The sequence below is a fragment of the Haliaeetus albicilla genome, chromosome 15 (assembly GCF_947461875.1).
Source record: "Haliaeetus albicilla chromosome 15, bHalAlb1.1, whole genome shotgun sequence".
Taxonomy (NCBI): Eukaryota; Metazoa; Chordata; class Aves; order Accipitriformes; family Accipitridae; genus Haliaeetus; species Haliaeetus albicilla.
In genome coordinates, this window is record NC_091497.1 from 5,558,517 (window position 1) to 5,579,535 (window position 21,019).

The window sequence follows — 21,019 nt, forward strand, 5'->3', positions numbered from 1 at the left end:
AATCGGCCGTCCTTTGGGGTCACCGCCATTAACTTCCTTGCAGGGGAAGGTTATTCATGGTCTTAACGTCTGGCCCACTTGGGGCAACCAGGGAGGTCAACCTTCCTCACTCTTAAGGCAAAAGGTCAAGGTGTAAACTGATCAGAACTATAGACACACAGAACTGAGAAAGTTTAAATGATTTTTTTTTTTTTAAGTTAAAAACCGAAGTGGAACTCATAATAAAGAGACAATGTCAGAAGAGGTGAGAGCATCCCACTGAAGGGGGACTGCCTTAACTTAGTTTCTTAGTACTGGGGAGAGGCAAGGTTGTGCCTTCTGTTGCTGTGTCCATCTCTTGGCATTCAGTTTATGCAGGAAATCAGTTTTTAGTTGCTGCCAGACTGGAACCTCACACAGCAGCAAGTTCACAGTGCTATCCAGAACTTTGTAATAAAGCAAATCTTGAGCACCTCTTCATATTTACTGAGCAATGAAATATCACGCCAGAATTAAAGGGTGTTTCTGAAAATAGTTTGAATTTGAATCAGAGGATATTTCAGCAGATCCAATGGAGTAATTACAGGGTAGGAAGAACAAATAGACTGTAATAGATAAGTGAGACAGGCAATCATAGACAAACTGTTTACTTCCCCGCTGATAGATGAATAGAGCAAAGGGTCACCTAGGTGGGGGTTTTTTATTTAACTTTTTGCTGGTAGATTTATTCTTGATGTGAGGCTTAACAGACATGACCAGACTGACTATTTAGTAGCAATATACTAGATATTTGTAACACCAAACTGCTCTGTGGAAGTCTTCAACCACCACCTAAAATAGTTTTTTATGGAAGGATGGTAAACATTATGTCCTGTTTATAGAAGGGAGGATGAGACACAGGGAGTTTAAGTTAACCTGTTCCATAGGCAAATTGAGCTGGGGAGAAGGCTGGGACACAGAGAGAAGTTTTATGACTGCATCCTATGTTAACAGAGAGATGCTTGGCCCCAAGCAATAAAACCAAAATTTCTTTCTTTTTTTTTTTTTTTAATTTGAATGATGAAATTTTCATGTTCATTCCTTCAGGGTATCTTCAACTAATGAACTTTTAAGGTCTTGCAACTTCAAAAATGCTTAATTGCAGGACTAAGCAAGTCTATCCCTCTGCTTTCTGACACGTATCATGTACCACCTTCCACTCGTCTTCCAACAGGAAATGCCCAACAGTTCATCACACACTTCATGGAGAAACTCAGGAATAATCAACACAACCAGTTAGCATATATTCAACAGAAAAAGCCAAGTCTGCTAGAGGCTTAAGAGGTCAGAGAAACATGAAAAACAGAAAGTAACCTGGGGAAGATGGACTGATTGTGTGCTAATGAGATAGGCACAACTAGCCTAATTAACAGCCCTTCCTTAAAAGACAACCTAAGACAAAATTTTTCTTTTCTGCCTCTGTGTTTATCTCAAGGCTTGCTTTTTTTTTTCTGATTTAAACTACAGAGCTTTACAAAACAACTCTCAGGATAAAAGCATTATGCTTTTAATAGAGAAAATGGCAAAATAAATCAGTTTAGTTCATAACCCATCTCTCCTCATGTCAAAAATTATTTTTAACTGCTTCTAATTTTTGTCAAATGAGTCAGATGAATTAAGCGCTATCTCAGCAGAAGTTCATCTGTACTTCTTTTGATTTTTTTAATCCCATCACATAGACATGTTTTGACTTCATGTCTGTGACAACCCTGAGCAACTGATCTCACTCCAAAGCTGGCCCTCCTTCAGCAGGACGCTTAACCAGCTGACCTCCGCAAGTCCCTTCCAACCTAAATCATTCTCTGATGCTATTTTAATAGACTGGCTACAAACCAGCCCGTTCTTTCTGTTTCATGATTTAACCGATGCTGCTGAAAAAGATGGTAAAAAGTAAGAGCTCTTGAAAATGGACAAGCCTTACCTTGTGATGGCAAAATATACTATTGTATGTTTATAATAAGAGGTATATAGAAAAAGGGATATGCTTCAGAGAGGTTTTTAACTCATGTATTCAGTTTTTCCCTCACAAAATTTCTGCTTGACCATGAGAACTAGTACTTTTCACAAAAGCAAAAAAAATAACTGATGGAGTCTGACCTGTGATGGATTCTTGGTGGGGAGTACAGCTCTATGTGTACTGCTGAATTTCAGAAAGAAGCACTGAAATTCCTCCTTTGATCATAAAGGTAAGTCTGCCTGTAGTGTTGAGTGTGCAACATAATCAAAATTGTGACAAAAAGACAGCTGCTGTCAATAGCAGTGGTAAGAAGAGCCTGAAAATGCTGTCTCAGCACAGCTGATGTTAATATTCCTGAAGTTTAATTCTCCTAACCCCGTCATTTCTGCTGCTTGAAAAACAAATGCCTATGTACCCTCTGCTACTTGTACCTAAATCCCTTTTGCATGTTCTAGTTTCACTACTACCACTACTAACACTGCAGGCAAAGTAATTGAAGTTTTGCAGGCAGGCAAAGTAATGAAGCAAACCGACTGTTGTTTCTAATAGGTATTAACAGCTGTATCTATGCCTATTTACTTCGCCCTCATTTCATCATCTAGGATGAAATCCTTTCTTTCAGCCTCTGATGAAATCCTCCTGCTCATCCTCTAGGATGAACAGTTGCCTTTAGGCATCCCCTATAGTACTTGTTCCAAAACCAATGTTTCTGTCAATTCCCTGTTCATTTACCAACTGTGCAATTCTTTATGGGATTCCGAGGACCCCATCTCATTAATCAGGAACCAAAAAATAAGTCTTGAAAGTTCATGAAGATACTAGCTTAAAACATCTACAGAGAGAAGCCCACAAATCTATTCAGCGGACTGCACATCTCCATACCACTTTTCATTCCCCACGATTTGTAAATCCCAGAGTGTTCTTAGGCTGTTTGCGAAACAGCAAAAGTGATCAAATTTCCCAGCCATGTTAAAACACAGGTGGAAATATATTTAAGAGGAAACACAGAAATTGAGATTTGGACTGATATAAATAGTATATAACACACTATCTTCAGAGAGCCTTCTGTAGAACATCCTACCATTAGGTGTTTGGAAAGTAGCAGAAAAGATTAACTGAAATCTGAATACATCACTAGGACATCTTACAAAAAAAAAAAAAAAAAGAAAAGCTGTTTCAAGATGCATTTATAGACCAAGTAACTCCCAACAGACCTAATCTTGTTATATTACCTCTAGAGCTGTTTGAAAGCCAAGTATATCAAAATGGACCCTTGGCCAACATACATGCTATGCCAACAGAAAAACTGCATGCAAGAACAGCAGAACAGATGATACTTAAAAGCATTACGGATGCTTACATTCCATTTACAATACAAAGAATCTTTGGTTTTAAGTTTTACATCTCAAAACAACAAAAATTAAATATGACTTTACACGGATTTGTCTCTATAGAAACTAGAAGCATGAGTCTTAGTGTTTAGGTGGAGATGCTCTGCTCACCAAGTCACTCCACTGCATTTGGACAGCATCTGTTCTAGTTCTCAAAAGTTTTAAAAGCCATGATGCAAGTATTATTTTTTTAACTGCTTATTTTACATGTTCCAGTATTTTGGGTGGGAAAGGAAATAATTTTTTTATTTAAATCATATTTCTAAGTCCATTTACTATCACGAAGAGTGTGAAAGTGCTTTTATCATTACAGCACTACCTTGGAAGAAGCCATTACTGAGGGGAAAGCAATGAAGACATTGAACTATTTTCATTTCCCTGCTCATTTCATTTTAATGTCAAAACATATCTTGCAATGCCAATACAATATGTTTCAGCACAGCAAACAAATAATCTTTTTTTGGGTCTCTCCCACATTTTTTTCCAGAAATATATCTTGTCTATCCAAGTGTCTAAAATAGGATTTTCCTGCCTAGCTGTTTGCCTGGAAAGGTGTTAGTATTTCCCTATCAATTTTTGGCATCTGCCAGTTTAGTCTCCCCTTTCTATACCACATGCACAAAGTCTTCAGGCATTCGTCTCCTTCATTTGCAGGCTGAATGAAACCACTGGGTTAGGAATTTTGTGAATGTTACCATCACAAAATTAATTCACTGTTTAAAAACTGTGCCTGCTATAACAGACCTACATTTTCCTGTTCTGAGGAACACTTCGTACTGCATGTTCTCTCATACATTCCAGCTGCCGCTTGTATACGAAGTCTTTACATTTGTTTCCAACCTTCAATCCTTTTCTTCTTCTCACTTTCACCACATTAACTTTCCTATGTGCATTTTGATTCTTTTTCAGCCAAGCAATAAGCCACGACAGAGCGGAACTCTTGGCTTCTGATGCTTGCCAGGAGGTGTTAGGAGGTGTGCAGCCAAGGTAATTCTCAGTCTGATCCATTTTTGAAAAAGCATTTAAAAATTCAAACTGACGGTTCAGAATACAAACAAAAGCTTGAGGTTTTGACATTGCTATGACAAAAAAAAAAGTGCCTAAGGAAAGCAAGTACTTATTATAAAGGTGTCAAGTAGATGCCCAAATGAAATGTTAGCTTTTAGGTAGCAAAGAGACTCTGTATATAGTGACATTAAAGTAGGGACAGAATTAGCAAAACTATCCATCAGCAGTACTATATGACTCACTGAAAGACATTTAAAACCATTTATGTGACTCACATGGGGAGGAAAGACAGAGCAAAAGGGGAAGAATAGTGTAGGGTGGGAATATCCATTATGCCAAGACACTATGGGACTCTTCAACACTGGCCTCCGTCACTACACTTGCGAGGTGACTGTTCTGTCGCACAATCCAGATGGAGTAACATTGCCCTCTAAAAGTACTGTCTTTCCTTCTGAGGCTAACCTAACAAAAAATTTTAAGCACCACAAAGTTATTTGGTTTTATAGAATACACAGTCCAGAAATGCAGATATTTCCTTTACAGCAGCTTCTGAAATCATTGTTTCTCAGCAGCAACAAATTGAATGACACAGTATCAGCAAGACCAAAACATAGCTCCACGAAGGGCTCGTCTGAAGGGATGTGGTGGACACTAGGCTAAATGAAAAGATAAGCACCAACGTTTTCATATTTCTTGGATGTAGGAGAAAAGGAGAAGACTGGGGAAACTTTCTGTGGGGGTGGAACTCCCCATTTTCTTCCCAAAAATGTGCACAAGAAGTGTCATGAATAACATGTGCCTAGGCAACACAGGAAGATCAACAGAGGGAAAGAAGGAAGAAGAAACATTCATACAGACCTGTGCTGTATGCTGTGTATATAGATTACTCTGTGTATAGCTGGGTGTTTTTAAGGTGAAGGGAATAGTAGGGGTAATTCCCTAGTTCCCATTGATATGAAAGAAATCAGGTTGATAGAACTTGCACCCCCACAATAGCAATATCTTTTGCCTTGGCATCAATCTAGGTAATGTTTTCAGCTACCAACACAGGGTTCAGTTCACTGCCATCCAAATAACTAACTTTCTGAAGGGTATAATATTGCATTGAGACAATATAGGGAATGTATATCCTCGTGGCAGCACTTAAAAACCTGGCCTATTTCTATAAGTTTATTAGCAATGTAATACTACTTGCTACCCTTTTTTCATTATCTGACAAAACATTTTTACATATTTACTTCCAGTGAAAAATGCAGAACGGACATGTTCCTGTTTAAGTAGGAATATGTTATTTGCTGTTTAATGGAGCCAACAAGGACAAGGAGCTTCTAGAATATAATTTTTGTTGTGGTCTATATTGTGCTACATCAGACTGCAGGGCAACCATTCACTTTCCCTTGCTGTTTTGTGCATTTTGCCAGTTATCCATAAGGTCAGTGGTTGACTAAGAATCCATTTGTTTAAACAAAGCAAATAAAAAATAGACACATTTCTGTTTAATGCTTCCACCACTAACTTTCTATCAAATTGCAAGGGTTGGATAAAAAATGTTTTCCATGACTCTGAGTTTGTTACAGAAGTCAATCCACCACTTATCTCTAGAAAGCATTAATTTGTGCCTCTCTGTTGAAAAGATGCTTAAACTTTAAACAAGCAAGCTTGTTCCCAGGACTGTTCCTACTCAGAGACTTGGTAGTGGTCATGTAGAAATGTGGTCATTTAGAAACTTGAAACAGACACTCATATTATATAAAGTATTATAAATACTGCAAAAGACAAAAGTTCTTGGTCTTAACAGATTGAAATCAATGATTATGCATCCCTTTCAATAAATTATTATATTTAGAAACATAATAGCATGACAAAAACCATGATTATACTAGCACAGATCTACCTCACTAAGGCAGAACACCAGGCCGAGAATTGGTTTCACAGCAGCATCAAAGAAAATCAGCATCAAAGAGACCTCTGGAAGAGATCATCTGGTCCACTTCTGTGCCTGGAGGCACAAACAAGTGTGTGTTGATGCTTCCTGACAGATATTTGTTCTTGAACCCGCCAGTGACAGAGATTCCACAGTCTCCCTAAGACAAGCTTTTTTACTATGGTCAAAACCATTTCTTCTCTTGGGAGTAAGAAAAGCAATGCACAGATAACTTGGAGTAACTAAAATAAACCGTAAAATTTCAGTGTGCTGTGCCACCTACTCGAGGAAGGAGAAAGGGGCGAAGCAGGAAGAAATGATGATACAGCAGTGTGTTGTGGTTTCAACCCAGCCGGTAACAAAGCACCACGCAGCCGCGCGCTCACTCCCCCTGCCCCGGCCACGGCCCCAGTGGGGTGAGGAGAAAATATAAAGGCAGGCTCGTGGGTCAAGATGAGGACAGGGAGGGATCACTCACTGCTTATGGTCACGGGCAAAAGACAGGCTCGGCTTGGGGAAGAAACAAAATCAATTTAATTTGTGACCAGTCGAATCAAACCAAGGATAATGGGGAGTAAACCCCAACCCGAGAGCAGCTTCCCCCCCGCCCTCCCTCCTTCCCGCCTCAGCCCCACTCCCGGTTCTCTCTCCCTGGGGAACAGGGGACGGGGGCTGGGGTCGGTTCCTCACCCCTTGTCTCTGCCGCTCCTTCCTCCTCAGGGGGAGGAGGACTCCGCACTCGGGCCCTACACCAGTGTGGGTCCCTCCCACGGGCTGCAGTCCTTCACAAACTGCTCCAGCGCGGGTCCCTTCCATGGGCCACGGTGCTTCAGTCCCAGGCTGCCCCAGCGCGGGCTTCCCCAGGGAGCGGCGGCCATCTTGGGGGGCACCCACCCCCTGCTCCCAGGGAGCGGCGGCCATCTTGGGGGGCACCCACCCCCTGCTCCGGCGTGGGCTCCTCTCTCCCCGGGCTGCAGGTGGGCATCTGCTCCCCCGCTCCCCTCTGTGGGCTGGGGGGACACAGCCTGCCGCCTGGTCTCCCCACGGGCTGCAGGGGCATCCCCTCCTTCCTCCCTGCCCTCGGGATCTGCACAGGGGTTCCTCTCCCATCCCGATCCCCTGACTCCTGGCAGGTTTCCCCTCTGGAATCTGTCCTCCCAGAGGCAGGTCCGGCTCCCAGCCGGGGAAGCTTCCAGCAGCTTCCAGCAGGAGCCGGCCCTGCGGACCCTCACCCGATATCAAAATCCCGCCACACAGCGTACACCTGATTTATGCCTATTTTAAAGATTCCGTGGTTTAGATTCATATCCTGCCAGGAGCCTCTACAACTGAACAACACCCACATGAATAAAGTATGAGGTAAGAAACAGTATTTAATTTCATACAACTGTAGTTAAATTCTACAAGGTCAGTGAATACCCAAGGTAGTTCAGCTCCTCTTGAAGGCATACCTCCTCTAAGAAAATATAGTTCTGGGACACAAGTGTAAGAGCAGAGGTCATTAGTTTGAGAAAAAGCCACCAGGACGTGTAAAGAGAGCCAAGGTGGGTCTAACTTCCACCCAGGTCCTCATGGAAACTGTTCTTTGATGAGCCAGAGGAATGGAGAAGGAAACCTGTGAAGAGCACTGCCAAGGAATTGGGCCAGACAGAGACCACCCAAAAAGCCGAAAAGACTCTGAGAACAGGGACTGGAATTAGGAAAAACAATCTGGCAATTGGAGATAACCAAAATGTTCGGAGTGGGGCTGGTAACTACTGCTCATACAGAAAAAGATGGAGGAAAAGCCAAGACAGCACCTGAAACCCTGAAAGACAGATGACTAGAAGCCCATATGAAGAGCCAGAGGAACTATGTGCTCATTTTGAAACACCTTGATAAATGATGTCCCAGGCAGAGTAAGATTATTTTAAAAAACTCTAACTATGAGTTCCTTTGATAGACACCCATGAAATAAAATGAAGTCTGTGGTCACTGTATTATTTAGACATAGCCTCCAAGATATTATCCTGCAAGAACTTCATTCAAAAAATTCCCATGTGATATGTCTCTTTGAAACCACCTACGGAGAAATTGTGCTATATTTTCTGTATAATATCTGTAAATAAAATCTCTTATAACCTGCATGTGTAGCAGACATACATTTAAGCAATTAACAGTTGCATTTAAAATGCAGTTTTCTTATTTACAAAGCAAAACCCCACAGAACTCATTTACAAAAGCATTAAGATGGTGAGGGGAGAGGGGATCGACACTTAACCTGCTCATGCAATTACAAAATCTTAATCTTATTGTGACTTTCCAAATCAGCAGGCCATTTAATAAAACTTGGGAGAGTTCTGTCAGTGTAACTGATTCCTTGATTAATACAGCAGAGTCTAACTCTTTGAAAGATTGGTTTTCATTTATCAGAATGTTTTCACACAAAAGTCTCACTTCTGCTAAGTCCAACTCTGCCAGTCTGGAGAAAAATTATTTTGGTAAATGTCCTGTCAAACTACCGCTGAGTAACATGTAACTCTTTAAAGTAGTGCAATATACAGAAGAAAAGAAAAACAAAACAGAAAATCATGTAAAATATTGTCAAGCTTAAAAGCAGTCTAAATTTTGGAGATTTCATTATTGTTATTTTGTTTTACCATTACCATTTGCAGGTAAATGACAGGGTCTGTATGATGCTGTTGTATTTCTCTTTGCTATTAACTGGAGATTCTGGTCAAAAAAGGGAAGGAAATGTGAGACCAATTCTCTGTTGGCATAACTGTATTGATTTCATTAGATTTATGTCAGCAGAAAACACAGGCTTCTGTTTAGATTAAAAAAAAAAGCCATACCATTTGCTTTTATTAAAACATTTTTTTAACCTGAAAAGTAGAGATGAGTGACAGGATCCACTCCTAAATCTAACAAAGTACATGACTGGGGTTTGGTAATTTTGCCAATCCCATCTCCAATCAATTTTTTGTTGTATTTATGCACACACAAAGCTAGTAGGAAGTTAAGCATTATAAATCTTGAAAAGAACTTCCACAATTATTTTTTATTGTGATACACAGATTTATGCCACAGTTAAACCTCTCTATTTAGAAGAAGCCACATACAAAAGAAAGCAGTTTGCAACCAATGCCAATGATATGCTCTAACATTTCTCCTCTATGATCCAATTAATTAAGAAGTCTTTGGAAAAAAGGGCAGTAGGAAATGTACCAGTCCCTCTCACTGGAAGATGATTCCCTAATGATGCCCTGGGAATGAGAAAGGATTATGTTTGGGAAAGAGAAGAAAAGTTCACCATATCTGGAGTTGGTGGAGGAACAGGTTACGCCAAGTGGCTCATTCTGGAAAGTTCTCAGATGGATTTTCAGTAACAGAAGCAGGAAAGACATTGCTCCAAGTGTTCTCCAGGGCACGCCAGCCTTAGGTTAAGCTGCAGTGGCTGAATCAGCTCGTGTTAAGAAGCTAAATGAGAGCTGGGCCAGCTAAAACTGATCTTTTATTTTCATAAAGGATAATTGTAAAAATGAAACTTGGGATTTCTGCCTTAAATAAAAGATTTCCACAAACAGGCTGTAGGCAAAGCTACATAAATGGAGAGTAGTTGTATTCAGTTGCAATTTCTCCTACATTCTCAATTCCCTTCTAGAGAAACTGCCCTTTCTGGAGGCGATGGGCAATTTTCTTTCAGTGATAGTTGGCACCTGAATTTCTTCCTAAGCACAAACTGGGAGTTGTTCTTCATGACACTTGCTATGTTTGTGTTGAGGATTATCTGTGGCTTGAAACAGAAGTGAGAATGAAATGAAATTCTTTCAAAAGATGGTCATCAGAAGTACCTGTCCTACAACAGTACTCTAATGAAGTGTTTCAAGACCATTTTCTGATTTTAAATATATTTCTTACTGGTTATCTGCTTACCACAGAATTTACCTGACTACAAAGGCAAGGGACAAAAAGCTAAGTAAATTTGTAATACTGACTTCTATGATTCTGTGAAGGAAGGTCCCAGCCTTATCACTGCAAGTCAGACTACAGTTGTACCATTAATTCATTGCAGCTATTCTTTCCAGTTTAAAAACTGCTTGAGAAAAAAACATGTCAGTGCAGATCGTTAGGGTAAAAGTGCTGTATGTTCTGAGAGCCTGCAGAAGTAGTTTTTTACATGTAAAGCATATAGTGATCAAAAGGCACAATTCTGCAAAAGTGTTCAGAACCACACTGCAACATGTTCTTATATGGCTTTTTGTCATGGCATTGCCACTGTTCAGCGTGATTTGAACCTCCTGCAAGTACGCTCATAAGACAAATTGGTTGTCCTTCTCCATTTCAGTTCTTCCCTGTTCCTGAAGTGAGAGGTCAGAACTTCTCCAGTAATCCTTCAAAGCATGCCTTTACAATCCACCATTTTGAGGACCGTTCTCTGGAACACAGTCTACCAGGCATGTCACTGCATCTGCAGTTGTCAACATTTCTTTACAATCTTTTCATGGTAAGCTTAAAAGGACATAAACTTAAAACCTTCTTTCTGTTTGAAAGCCTGTCATTCTGCAATAGCTTTGAAAATGGTTACTCTTAGCTTGATTAATCAAAGTTATTTCAGAATATTCTGAATGAACAAACTGTTTGTCTGACTGATTCTCTATGAGACTGACCTGCTACAAATTCACCTCCTTATTTATAGGTGGAACACTTTTAAGCTAGAAACAGATTGGGTGCTTTCATAAATCAAAGCTGCTCTCTACTTGGATAATCATACATAGGAATCAACAATTCAGTAGTATGTAATGCACAGACAGTTCTTTGGAAAAGGAATACATGACTATTATTTGCATGAATAGTATTTTTAGCATCTAAACATGAAAAAAAAAGGGGGTTTGACACAGTCTTAACTGATAATTTTCATACTATCACATTTTTTTCTTGCACCTGATGGGGACTCAGTGGTTTGGGAGTCCCTGAGCAGGACTCAGATACTTGGGCTCTCTCCTGAGTCTCACCATCAGTCTAAGATGATCAGGAGGTGTATTTTTGATCTCTGACCCTCAGCTTCCCCTCTCTTCAATATCAGAAGGCAAAGATATATTTTCTAGTAACTTGTTGCAAGAACTGCAAAGAAAGGTGTGTATCGGAGCTGGGTGCTGTGATCATTACAGTCCAGTGCCATACCGGACATGTTCATACCATCTGAAGTGGGGCTTGCATTCTTTTCTGGAGGGTAAAAAAATCTGTCCTCCTTGTATGAGCATGGCACTACCAGCTGATTTTACCATCAGCTTGTGGTCCCTAAGAATCCAGTAAATCCTGTTCAGAGGGAAGGAGAGATTACAGTTGAGAGTCTCAAACACATTTCAGACAAAAGAATGGACTAAGGGAAATGATTAACATTTATATCCTAGTTTAAATATGTTATCAAGTTTGTAAACTAAACCATTTCAAATGTCAGGAAGCAACCATTTCCCTCTTGTCATTGAAGCATAAGTCCACTGGAGAAAACCATAATGAATACAAAATCAAAAGGTGTATCATGGTGCAAATGCACAGGACTCTTCATTAGAGGTAGAGAGATTTAGAATTTCTTAACTGTCAATCACACAACTTCAAGATTTAAATAACTTTAATACATCCTTTTAATTAAATAGGAAATTACATGCAAACCAGGAAAAATACTTTAAAAGAGCTTTTTTTGCATTCAGTAGCCTCTAACTGTGGATCATGAAAGCTAACATCCCCAATATTTGAAGTGACTGACACTGCCTGGTTTAAAAGACTGAACTGGAGCTGCTGGAAGCAGACGACTGGAAAAAGCATGACTGAGGAAGGTGGACTGTGGCAGCCTGTTTGGGGCACAGGAGGATTTTCCCACAGCCTGCTCCCGCCTCTCTGCATCCCCAGCATCGCCCCCCAATACTGTGACCAGGTGCTCCAGCTACAACATCTGCTGCTGCATGCCGCTGCCAAGGCAAGAGTGTTTGACAGTAACATTTTCCAAATCACAAAGTTATTACTCGGTTCACTCCTGTCTGTGTCACTCCCAGTCACAGTTGGCACTCCCAGTCACTTTCTCCACAAAATGCCCCAGATATGCCTCCAAAGACTCTGACTGCCACTCTTTAAGACACTGGCAAGAAAATGCCCCAGATTAGATCACTGCTGCTACTCAGGTGGACAGGCAGAAGGGTGAATCAGGTCTTAGGAGCATTAGGAAAGTAGCTGCTCATTCAAGAAAGGGGACAGGTGCAACTACAATTAAACCCTCTTGAATTTTTATTCATCTTCATGTAAGAATCTGATCATGTAACTGCTTGAGTTGGTGTTCCAGCCCACTCTCTGTGTACCAACTCACAAACCCCTATCTGCAAATAAAGACTCACTCCATCACTAGAAAAGGAAGGTTTTAAATAGCCTTTTAAAATACTGTTTAAAAGAAGAACATTTTTTCATTACGTATTCAGACTTGGAGCAGAGGAGTGGAGGAAAACATACCTCACTGGGTCTGGATATGCATCTTTTCAATCTAGAATTATTGCTATGAGCAGGGCTTGCAAATGGTTTGGGCCAAAACAATCCTCTCTTTCTCGGGAAAAGTAGAAAACCTCAAAAAAATTAAAGAAAAGAACCTCAAATGAAAAACCTCAAACTCCAGCTCCTTCACCTTTGCCTTGTTCTTCATAGTCGTTCCAGCTTCAAAGGAAATTTGACTCCAGCAACACAACTGTGGCGCACCACAAAGTAACATGGCCTCCCTTCACCACCATATACTCCAGTTAAACCAGTGATAAGTTCCAGTACCACATACGTACTTTGGGGTCTGACTCTGCATGGCAGCCAAGCACCAGTTCTTTTTAGGCACAAATTGCCCTTTTTCCAGGAACAGCACTAGCAATGTGTTCCTTCCTCCTAAAAAAGCTCACGGAAACTTTTAAAATTAGTGACATGTTTCTTGTCAGGACAAACTGCCTGGGAACACCTACACTGAAAGGTCTACGGTCCAGTGGCAGAAGTGATGGATGGTCTGAAGCCCTTTACAGGACCAGCTATCAACAATAAAACTTTAAATAAGCATACAAAATCTTATGAAGCCAGTCAGTTTGTTTGACAAAGACCGTTATAAGAACGCTTACTGAAACCCACCAACTGATGAAGCAGGTAAGATCATTAATATACTCTTCTGTAACATTAAGAACACCATCTCTTTTCTATCATCCGTATCTTTTCCATATTAATGATAATGAAACACAAACGTTTATAAAAGGACTCAGTCTGTGAAAGCCATTTTGTCATAAAGGGCATGCTTTCAAATAAATAAAAAAAGACTTCAGTTCTTTTATCAGCCCGTGAGTAGCATGGAAATTCAAACCCACTTCAGAACACTTATTTATGTTGTCAAAACTTGCACAAAGCTTTGCTTTTTCTCTGCAACAGATAAGCTTGCCACCCCAGGCTAAAGAAGGGCAAAAGGTGAAGGAGATGCTGCTCCCCCGCCATTTTGCTGGCATTGATGGTGTGAGGGGCTGCATTCCAGCTCTGCTAGGTGCTGCAAAAAGCCTCTCCTTCCACATGCCCAGCATACTCAGCTTTTAAACTAGCATGTTTCCACGAGTAGTATCTGCAGATAAAGGTGCTCAAAATGAGGGCTAGGCGTTTAGCTACAAATTGTTTAATAAGGTACTTTTAAAATGTTTCCCTTCCAGTAATCATCTCCCTCACAGTGTCTCTCTCTGAGCTCCCTCCTCGTGCTTCGCTCGCCGCTGCTATGAACGTACACACTGCATTTGGAACTACAGCGACTGTAGATGTATCAAAGGCTGCTTGAGTTTACCTAGATCAGGTACCAACAGCATAAAGCTGAGACTAATACAGGCTTTAGTTTGTGCTTTGTCAGTCTGCCGGGACCTCGTGCACTTAGCAAGGCAACAAGCCTGCAATGAGGTCTATGCTATCACAATTTCACTTCTACTAGAATCTGGGGGACCTGTTTTTGAGATGAATAGGTATGCTATTATCACACCTACAAAACCCTGCTCCAGGAGGAAATGTCACTTAAGCCAAGTTCTGAAATCCAGACTAAAGCAAACCCGGTAAGAGAAGAACTGCAAGCTCCGTTTTCATCAGTAGCCTCTGGCCCTATTTTTAACTTGGTCTTTTTAGGAGCCTGTCCCTCCAATGACCACATGTGCCACAGCTGAATCTTCACAAATGTGGCCCCTGACAGAGAAGAGGCTTACACCTGTTCTCAAAATCCAGGGCTTTGAATTTCACTTTGGATCAAATGGCAATCAATGCAGGTCACAGACTGGCTTTTCTTCAAACTTGTAGCAAGAAATGCTGCTCAATGAAAAATCAGCATGTCAGACCTCCCTTCAGTATGAATACAAAGGTACAGTTGTTAGAGCATTTCCAGCTCGACTAAGATAGCTCTGCCTAAAAACACTATCCAGCTTTTGTGCAAAGAGCACTCCTCAGCTCAAAATGTTCTCCAAATTCCATTCTCAATTTCCTAACTCTCTCCAACTGATATATAGGGCCATATATACAATAAACTCACATGGATGCCTAACTACGTATTACATCAATACTTTAATTTGGATTTATCTTGTATTTCTACATCCACTCCTTCACAATTTAATTTTTCACTTGTGTTCTCTGCATAGTTTAAAGCATTACAGAGTGGAAAATCATGGCACTAGTATCTTTCTGTCCTTCACATAACTATGATAACACTTCTGGCTGTGAAAACCTACGACTAACACTGCCATTACATTGCTGAACTAGTCTCAAAATAGGTACAGCACTTGCCACAACTACAGCTTTGGAGAAAGAAACAGAAAAATCTTTCAGTGGCCTGAGCAGCAGCAACGAAAGTTCCCCAGCAACTGCTTATGGCAGTGGTAAATCCCGCAGTGCCACTGTTATTCAGTAGGTGTAAAAGGTATTTCAGTTTGGAAGAAAAATTGTTTATAAAATCTTTGTAACTATGGAAACACAAAGACAATGAATATAGTTCCGAGCAAAGAGGAACCTTCTTCATATGTCACTCTCTTTGCTGCCACCGAATCATATCTGCCCCTTGATCTCACCAACTATGAGCAGAGCAATCATACTGTCTCATGTCCCAGCTGGCAATTTCCGTGGTCTGTTCTCTGGGAACATCTAAAGTGTTCCTGCTCCAGTTGGCCCTGGAAGCCTACGCTTAGTTTACTTTTTCTATCTTCATTAATCACAGGCACAGTAAAAAAGATTAACTAAAAAAAAAAATAATTCATTAACATTGATTTTCGTCTATACTGCAAAACCACAGAAGAATAGGTATCAAGCAGCGACGTGATAGGAATTAGTGCTGCATTCCACTTTCCTTTGAACACAACACAGGCTCCACTTATGCTGAGAAAGCCTGAGGCAGTATGAAACTGTCTGAGGTCAGAACTACTATTTGCAAATAAACAGCAAGAAATATATTGTCTGCTCTGAATGAAGCATAAATCCTCTGGGGTTTTGATTCAGTGTTTGATTCAGCCTTCCTCCTCTTAGGAAGAAGACCAGCAGCAAATGACAAAATAAAGACGTCGCCAACATTGCAAAGAGAATGACAGTATTGGGACTCCACTCTTCTTTCCTCTACACCCTATGATATGGCAGGCAGATAAAAAGGCCACTGAGGAGGACAGGAGACTCAGTGACTCAGACTACAGCACTTCATTTCTCTCTTCTTCTTTGTTTCTGACTCCATGGGAGATCACCTATTGCTTTATTAATCTCAGTGGGATAAAGGGCGACAAAAAAAATGATTGGAATTCCCTCTAAAGCACCTGGAAACATCATGGAAGGGAAATATGGCAGAGAAGTCTCAAGGGAGAGTAAAAGGACAGAGAGATTTGCATCTGCTCTTCTTCATTACTCATGGCATAATCTCTTTCCCATTGCTTATACAAGGTGATAAGAAAAATCAAATCATAAACAGATGGACATCTTCTCTATCTTCAGACCTTTCCTCTTCAACATATGGGTGTCCAAAGACTGGTTCTGAAAGTGGATCTGACCCAGAAGGTGCCTTGAAGATAATGAGCTGCATATTAAGCAACTAAGTATTTTGTTTAGCTTGGGACAGGAGAGGGAAGTGGGGGTACGTCTGAATGGACTGGCAGGGAAACACAGTTATATTTGGCATGAGTGACTCAAGCAACTCTGCCTGTCCGACTCTGAATATGAACATCACCAGTGGTTAGACACCTGAAAAAGGCATCCCTCTGGCAGCTTGAAAAGTAGCTTGTTTGAAACAGCATTAATCTCAAATACCATGGCTCTCTAGAGGAATATTCAATTAGAGTCTATAAGTTCTGCATGTGGTACCAGTCAGTGGTTACTGTTGTTGTATTCATCAGGAGAGACCCGCAATGAAACAGGACAGCAAATATCAAAACAAAACTAGGAAAAAAGAAAAACAAGGCAGGAAACAGGAATCGAACCGCAGTAAGACACTTTGGCTATTCACCTAAAGGAAACACAATTTCATCATCGAGTCAAAAAATGTGCTCAAAAATGCAAAGAAAGGAAAGCATATCATATATGGGAAATCAGCTTGGTGGCATAATGTTCAGAAACATCAGAAGATGTGGTTCACTGAAGGGTCGGGGGGGCAGGGGGTATGTTATTCATACAACATAAGGACCCGTTTCCTGCCAGTTATACTAGATCTGACCATCTTTTTCTATGGTCCCCTCTCCCATGTACACACAACTTAAAGTTAAGTCACTGGAAACGTGGGGGAAAAATGAAGAGGGCAGCAAGCACAGACTGAAAGGAGGATTTTCACCGCCCAGGTCCTGACTCCGTGTCCCAGCCCTGAAGGAGTTACCCAGGGCCACTCTCCCGCAGTGCTGGGCAGCCCTGGACTCCAACACAGTCAGCTGGACTTTCAGCACGGTTGTCAAAAAAACAAATCAAACAAGCAAAAACCCTAGGCCCTTCACAGCTGTTTCCCTCCCCATGACTTTGCACTGAATTTTTTACTACTTTTTTCCAGAAGAGTGCATTTAAATTATTTGACATCTCAGTGGTAATGTGGCTCCAATACTCCAGCTACAGAAGGTGACCACTAGAAAAATTGTTTTTTAAAAAACATTTAATCACTTAACATTCACATCTTTGAACTGCTTCATGAAGTGCTACACAAAAGCTGAATATTGTTAGAAATCTCTCGGGTTTGTTTATCCTGTCAGCACCCCTTTCCATCAAAGCACTGACAAAACTTGCAGCCACTGCTCATGACATTAACAGGAACGTAACAGTGGAGTTTGTGGCAGAATATTAAAATTGAGGGCGCTTTCAGTTTCACTTTATACAATTACCCCAGCAACAACAGCAAGCATATTGAAATCACACCACCAATCAGAAAATTCACGTTTTGGACAGCGAGGCGCTGGAATGATCGGCAGACTCCCAACGTTTCTTATGTAACTGGACTAACTTCTGCTAACTGCAGAATCTATAAATCAGTTTCTCCACAAAACTCTAAAGTCATAGGTGCCAAATAGAAATATTTTCTCATAATCCCATCCTTGATCTTTTCATGTTATTATTGGACTTCTCACTCTTAGCTACATTGTTGCTAAAATAAGTTGCTCTTTTTTTCCTACAAAATTTGCCAAACCCATTGCTGGAATGCATTTGTATTGTCCTCTTACTAGGAGAATTCCTGTAACATTCCCATTGACCTAATTGCAGTTTTTGGCCTCAAAAGATGACACGTTTGTGTGAATCTGGTAAAGCTGTTGAAGCAGGGATACTAGAAATGAAGTACCCTTCTGGCCCCTTTCATCAAGCTCCAGCCTGAATCCCCTCAGGAATGTGATGGCATTTCTTCTCCCTGCTTTTTTCTAAAATCCTATTCTAAGCTGCTTAAAAAAAAAAAAAAAAAAAAAAAAAAAAAGCCAAAATCTGACTGAAATAGCCCAGAAACTTAAGTAAAGACAGCTGGAAAGATGAAAGAGTGATAATGTTTAGATGCAAACCAAGCAACATGTTCCAACAACTGGCAGGGACTAAATTCTGTCCCATAAAAGTATGTTATTTCATCTGTCATTAAAGAATACAGTGTCAGTTGGGAAATCTCTGAAACCACAAAACAATTACATTGTTTTAAGTCTCTATTTGGAAAGCATTATCATTACTTAGAGAAAAACAGAGTTATTGTATTTATATGCCCTCAGTGTGGTACCTGCTACAGCAAACCTTCTTTCTCATAGCAGGAGAAGGAAAAAAAAATAATTAAAGGAAAAAGTTCATTTTTCAGAGATAGTTTAAAGCCCTGGTAGATACCATATGCCATCATTAGGCGAGCAGTTCAAATGCAGCAATATTATATGAAAAAAGCAAGCAATACCGTGTCCTGTATTAGATTCAAAACACAGTTTGCAGAGCCTCCGACCCAAAGCGACTCCTGCTTTTGCCCCTGCTGCCGATGAAGCTCACTCTGGGGAAAGTCTCATTTTATGGCAGAGATGGTGCCTTTGACTTGTATCCTTTAACCTGGTGAAATCCTTGGATGTGCCCACAATCCCGTTTAGAGTCCTGGTTCAGGGACACATACATAACCGCTTCTTTACTGTTACCAGTGTGCTGTGTTCCCAACGTATTTCTGGTTATAATATATATTTTCTAAGCTTCTGTCACCACAGCGGCTCCCTTACCTGCACAGATCTTCCCATCGTAGATCTCGCACACCCAGTCGTGGCACTCGCAGAGCGGACCGTAGTATTTGCCGGACTCTGTCACTTGGCAGATGCAGACTCCACATTCGCATCTGCCTCTGTCACTGCACAGCTTCCCCCCCGGGATGCGGCACCGGAGCTCCGACTCGGTCCGGGACAGCCGGCACGAAGAAGGACTACCCAAACCGCTCCTGCGGAGGACAGCAAACAGAACAAGCTGCAGTCAAAGCCAGGGGCTGCAGCTCAGAGCCAAGGAGAGCTTGGTTCATGGGAAACCACCCTCTGGCCATGGCTTGAGCCGATCCCCGGAATATCATTTTTAATGCCACCGCTTTAGTTATGGTTGGAAACTATTACTTGCCTCAAATCACCCAGTTTTCTTCTCTTTCATCAGAAATCTCATTGCTACCTGTGGGAATGCTTATGTTGTATTTTACTTACCTTGTTAACTGCATTAGGCTCATCTTCTTTTTCATTATGCGTATCTGGTATATATGCATATACAGGTATAGTTTGATTATGTACCATGAAACATTTTGATCTGAATTACTCCAAAAAGTTTAGAAAAGAAGTATACACCCAAACTCTAGGTAGCATAACAGGAACACATGATATCAAAAAGCAAACCTATGGTCGATTCTAATACAATACATTTGCCAAAGTAATCCTTCTGGTTGTCAGATATATAGGATCCATGCTTTCATTGGAAAAGGAAACCAAAGTAATCGCTGCTTTCCATGCAACAGTGTAGTTTGTGGCTGTGGTTTTAGTAAAGTCAGCAGAATCCGGATGCTAGATCTGAAGATTTGCAGCTCTGCCACACAATTATACCATCCACGGGAGCCACACAGAGATGGCAACTTTCAGGACATACACAGGGAAAATCACGCGTTGCTCAATCAGGAGCTGGATTGTAGGAAAAAAAGAACAAAGGACTGGCCAAGCCAAAAATAGGTGTTCACGACGCTAGGGAATACTGAGGGTTCAGGTGACTGGTACCTGCACTTCTCAGACACTAGACCTTGCAGGTTCTGGAGCAAAGGAGCTGCTGGCTCTGCGAGCAGTGGGTGCTGGCCGTGGTGGAGGGGGAGAGCCAAGGGCAGGGTGCCTCGCTGTGCTGCCACACCAAAAAGCAGGAACGCACCGGGATTTGTGGTTAGGTGCCTGCTCCGCTTGGGCAGCAGAATTCCGAGGTTTGGGTGTAAAGGTCCATTGCCATCCAGCTCTCCCTCCTTTGCTGCTTCAAAGGTCTGCGTCTCAGGCACGAAATACATCATTGCAGATAACCCCCGCAGTTTGCACAACACCTCTTTAGGTTCCTCACGACCCAGAACGCTTCCCTCGGCATGACTTTTAAGCAGGCAGAGGGAAGAGCTCGCAAACCCCTCCACCGCTCCCTCCGCAACCCCAGCCTCTACGCTCCCGACATCTCATAAATCGGCCGCGACCCCCCCGGGAGGCTTCCGAGCCCCACTTACCGTAGGGCCGGGGGACCGGCCGGTGGCGTGGGGTGACCGGCCGGCAGCGAGGTGACCAGCAGCAGCACCACCAGCCCCGGCAGCCCCTGCGCGTACATGGTGCGAGCCGCTCTATGCCGCACCTGGAGCGCTCCCGCGGAACGGCCGGTCGGACAGACGGCCGGACAGACCCGCCGGGCGTGTGGAGAGCTGCGAGCCGGACAAGCCTGGCTCCGGGGCTGCTCCCCCCCGTGCTGCAGTGGCTCTGATTAGCTGCCTGGGAGCGGGATTTGGGCAGCACTCTGGGAGGGAGGCCGGTGCCAAACCCCAAAGTTTACAGTCTAGGCAGGGAAGTAATTAGAAACAGTTGTGCAGCCAGATGGTTTATTTTGATGTTTTAAAAACGGCCCATTCACAGATGTGAACGAACCATCTCATTCTCAAAGTGCAGGCACCGTAAATATTTGAGGTATGTGTATCCCCCCCGTCCGTTGACGGATGGCTGCTTGGGATAATCTGTGTAACGTGGTGGGGGAATCGCGCGCCGTGGAGAAGACAGG

At 41.9% G+C, this 21,019-nt stretch overlaps 1 protein-coding gene across 1 annotated transcript in view; it reads right to left on the minus strand.

Moving 5' to 3' along the window:
- Window positions 1-20,750, minus strand: part of ITGBL1 (integrin subunit beta like 1) — a 144,909-nt gene extending 124,159 nt beyond the window's left edge. Inside the window, exons 1-2 of the mRNA XM_069802371.1 lie at window positions 20,481-20,750; window positions 18,982-19,193 (exon numbers count right to left, since the gene is read on the minus strand). Coding sequence (XP_069658472.1) covers window positions 18,982-19,193; window positions 20,481-20,578 — 310 coding nt within the window. The 5' untranslated portion in view covers window positions 20,579-20,750. The remainder of the gene's footprint in view (window positions 1-18,981; window positions 19,194-20,480) is intronic.
- Between the last annotated feature and the right edge of the window lie 269 nt (window positions 20,751-21,019).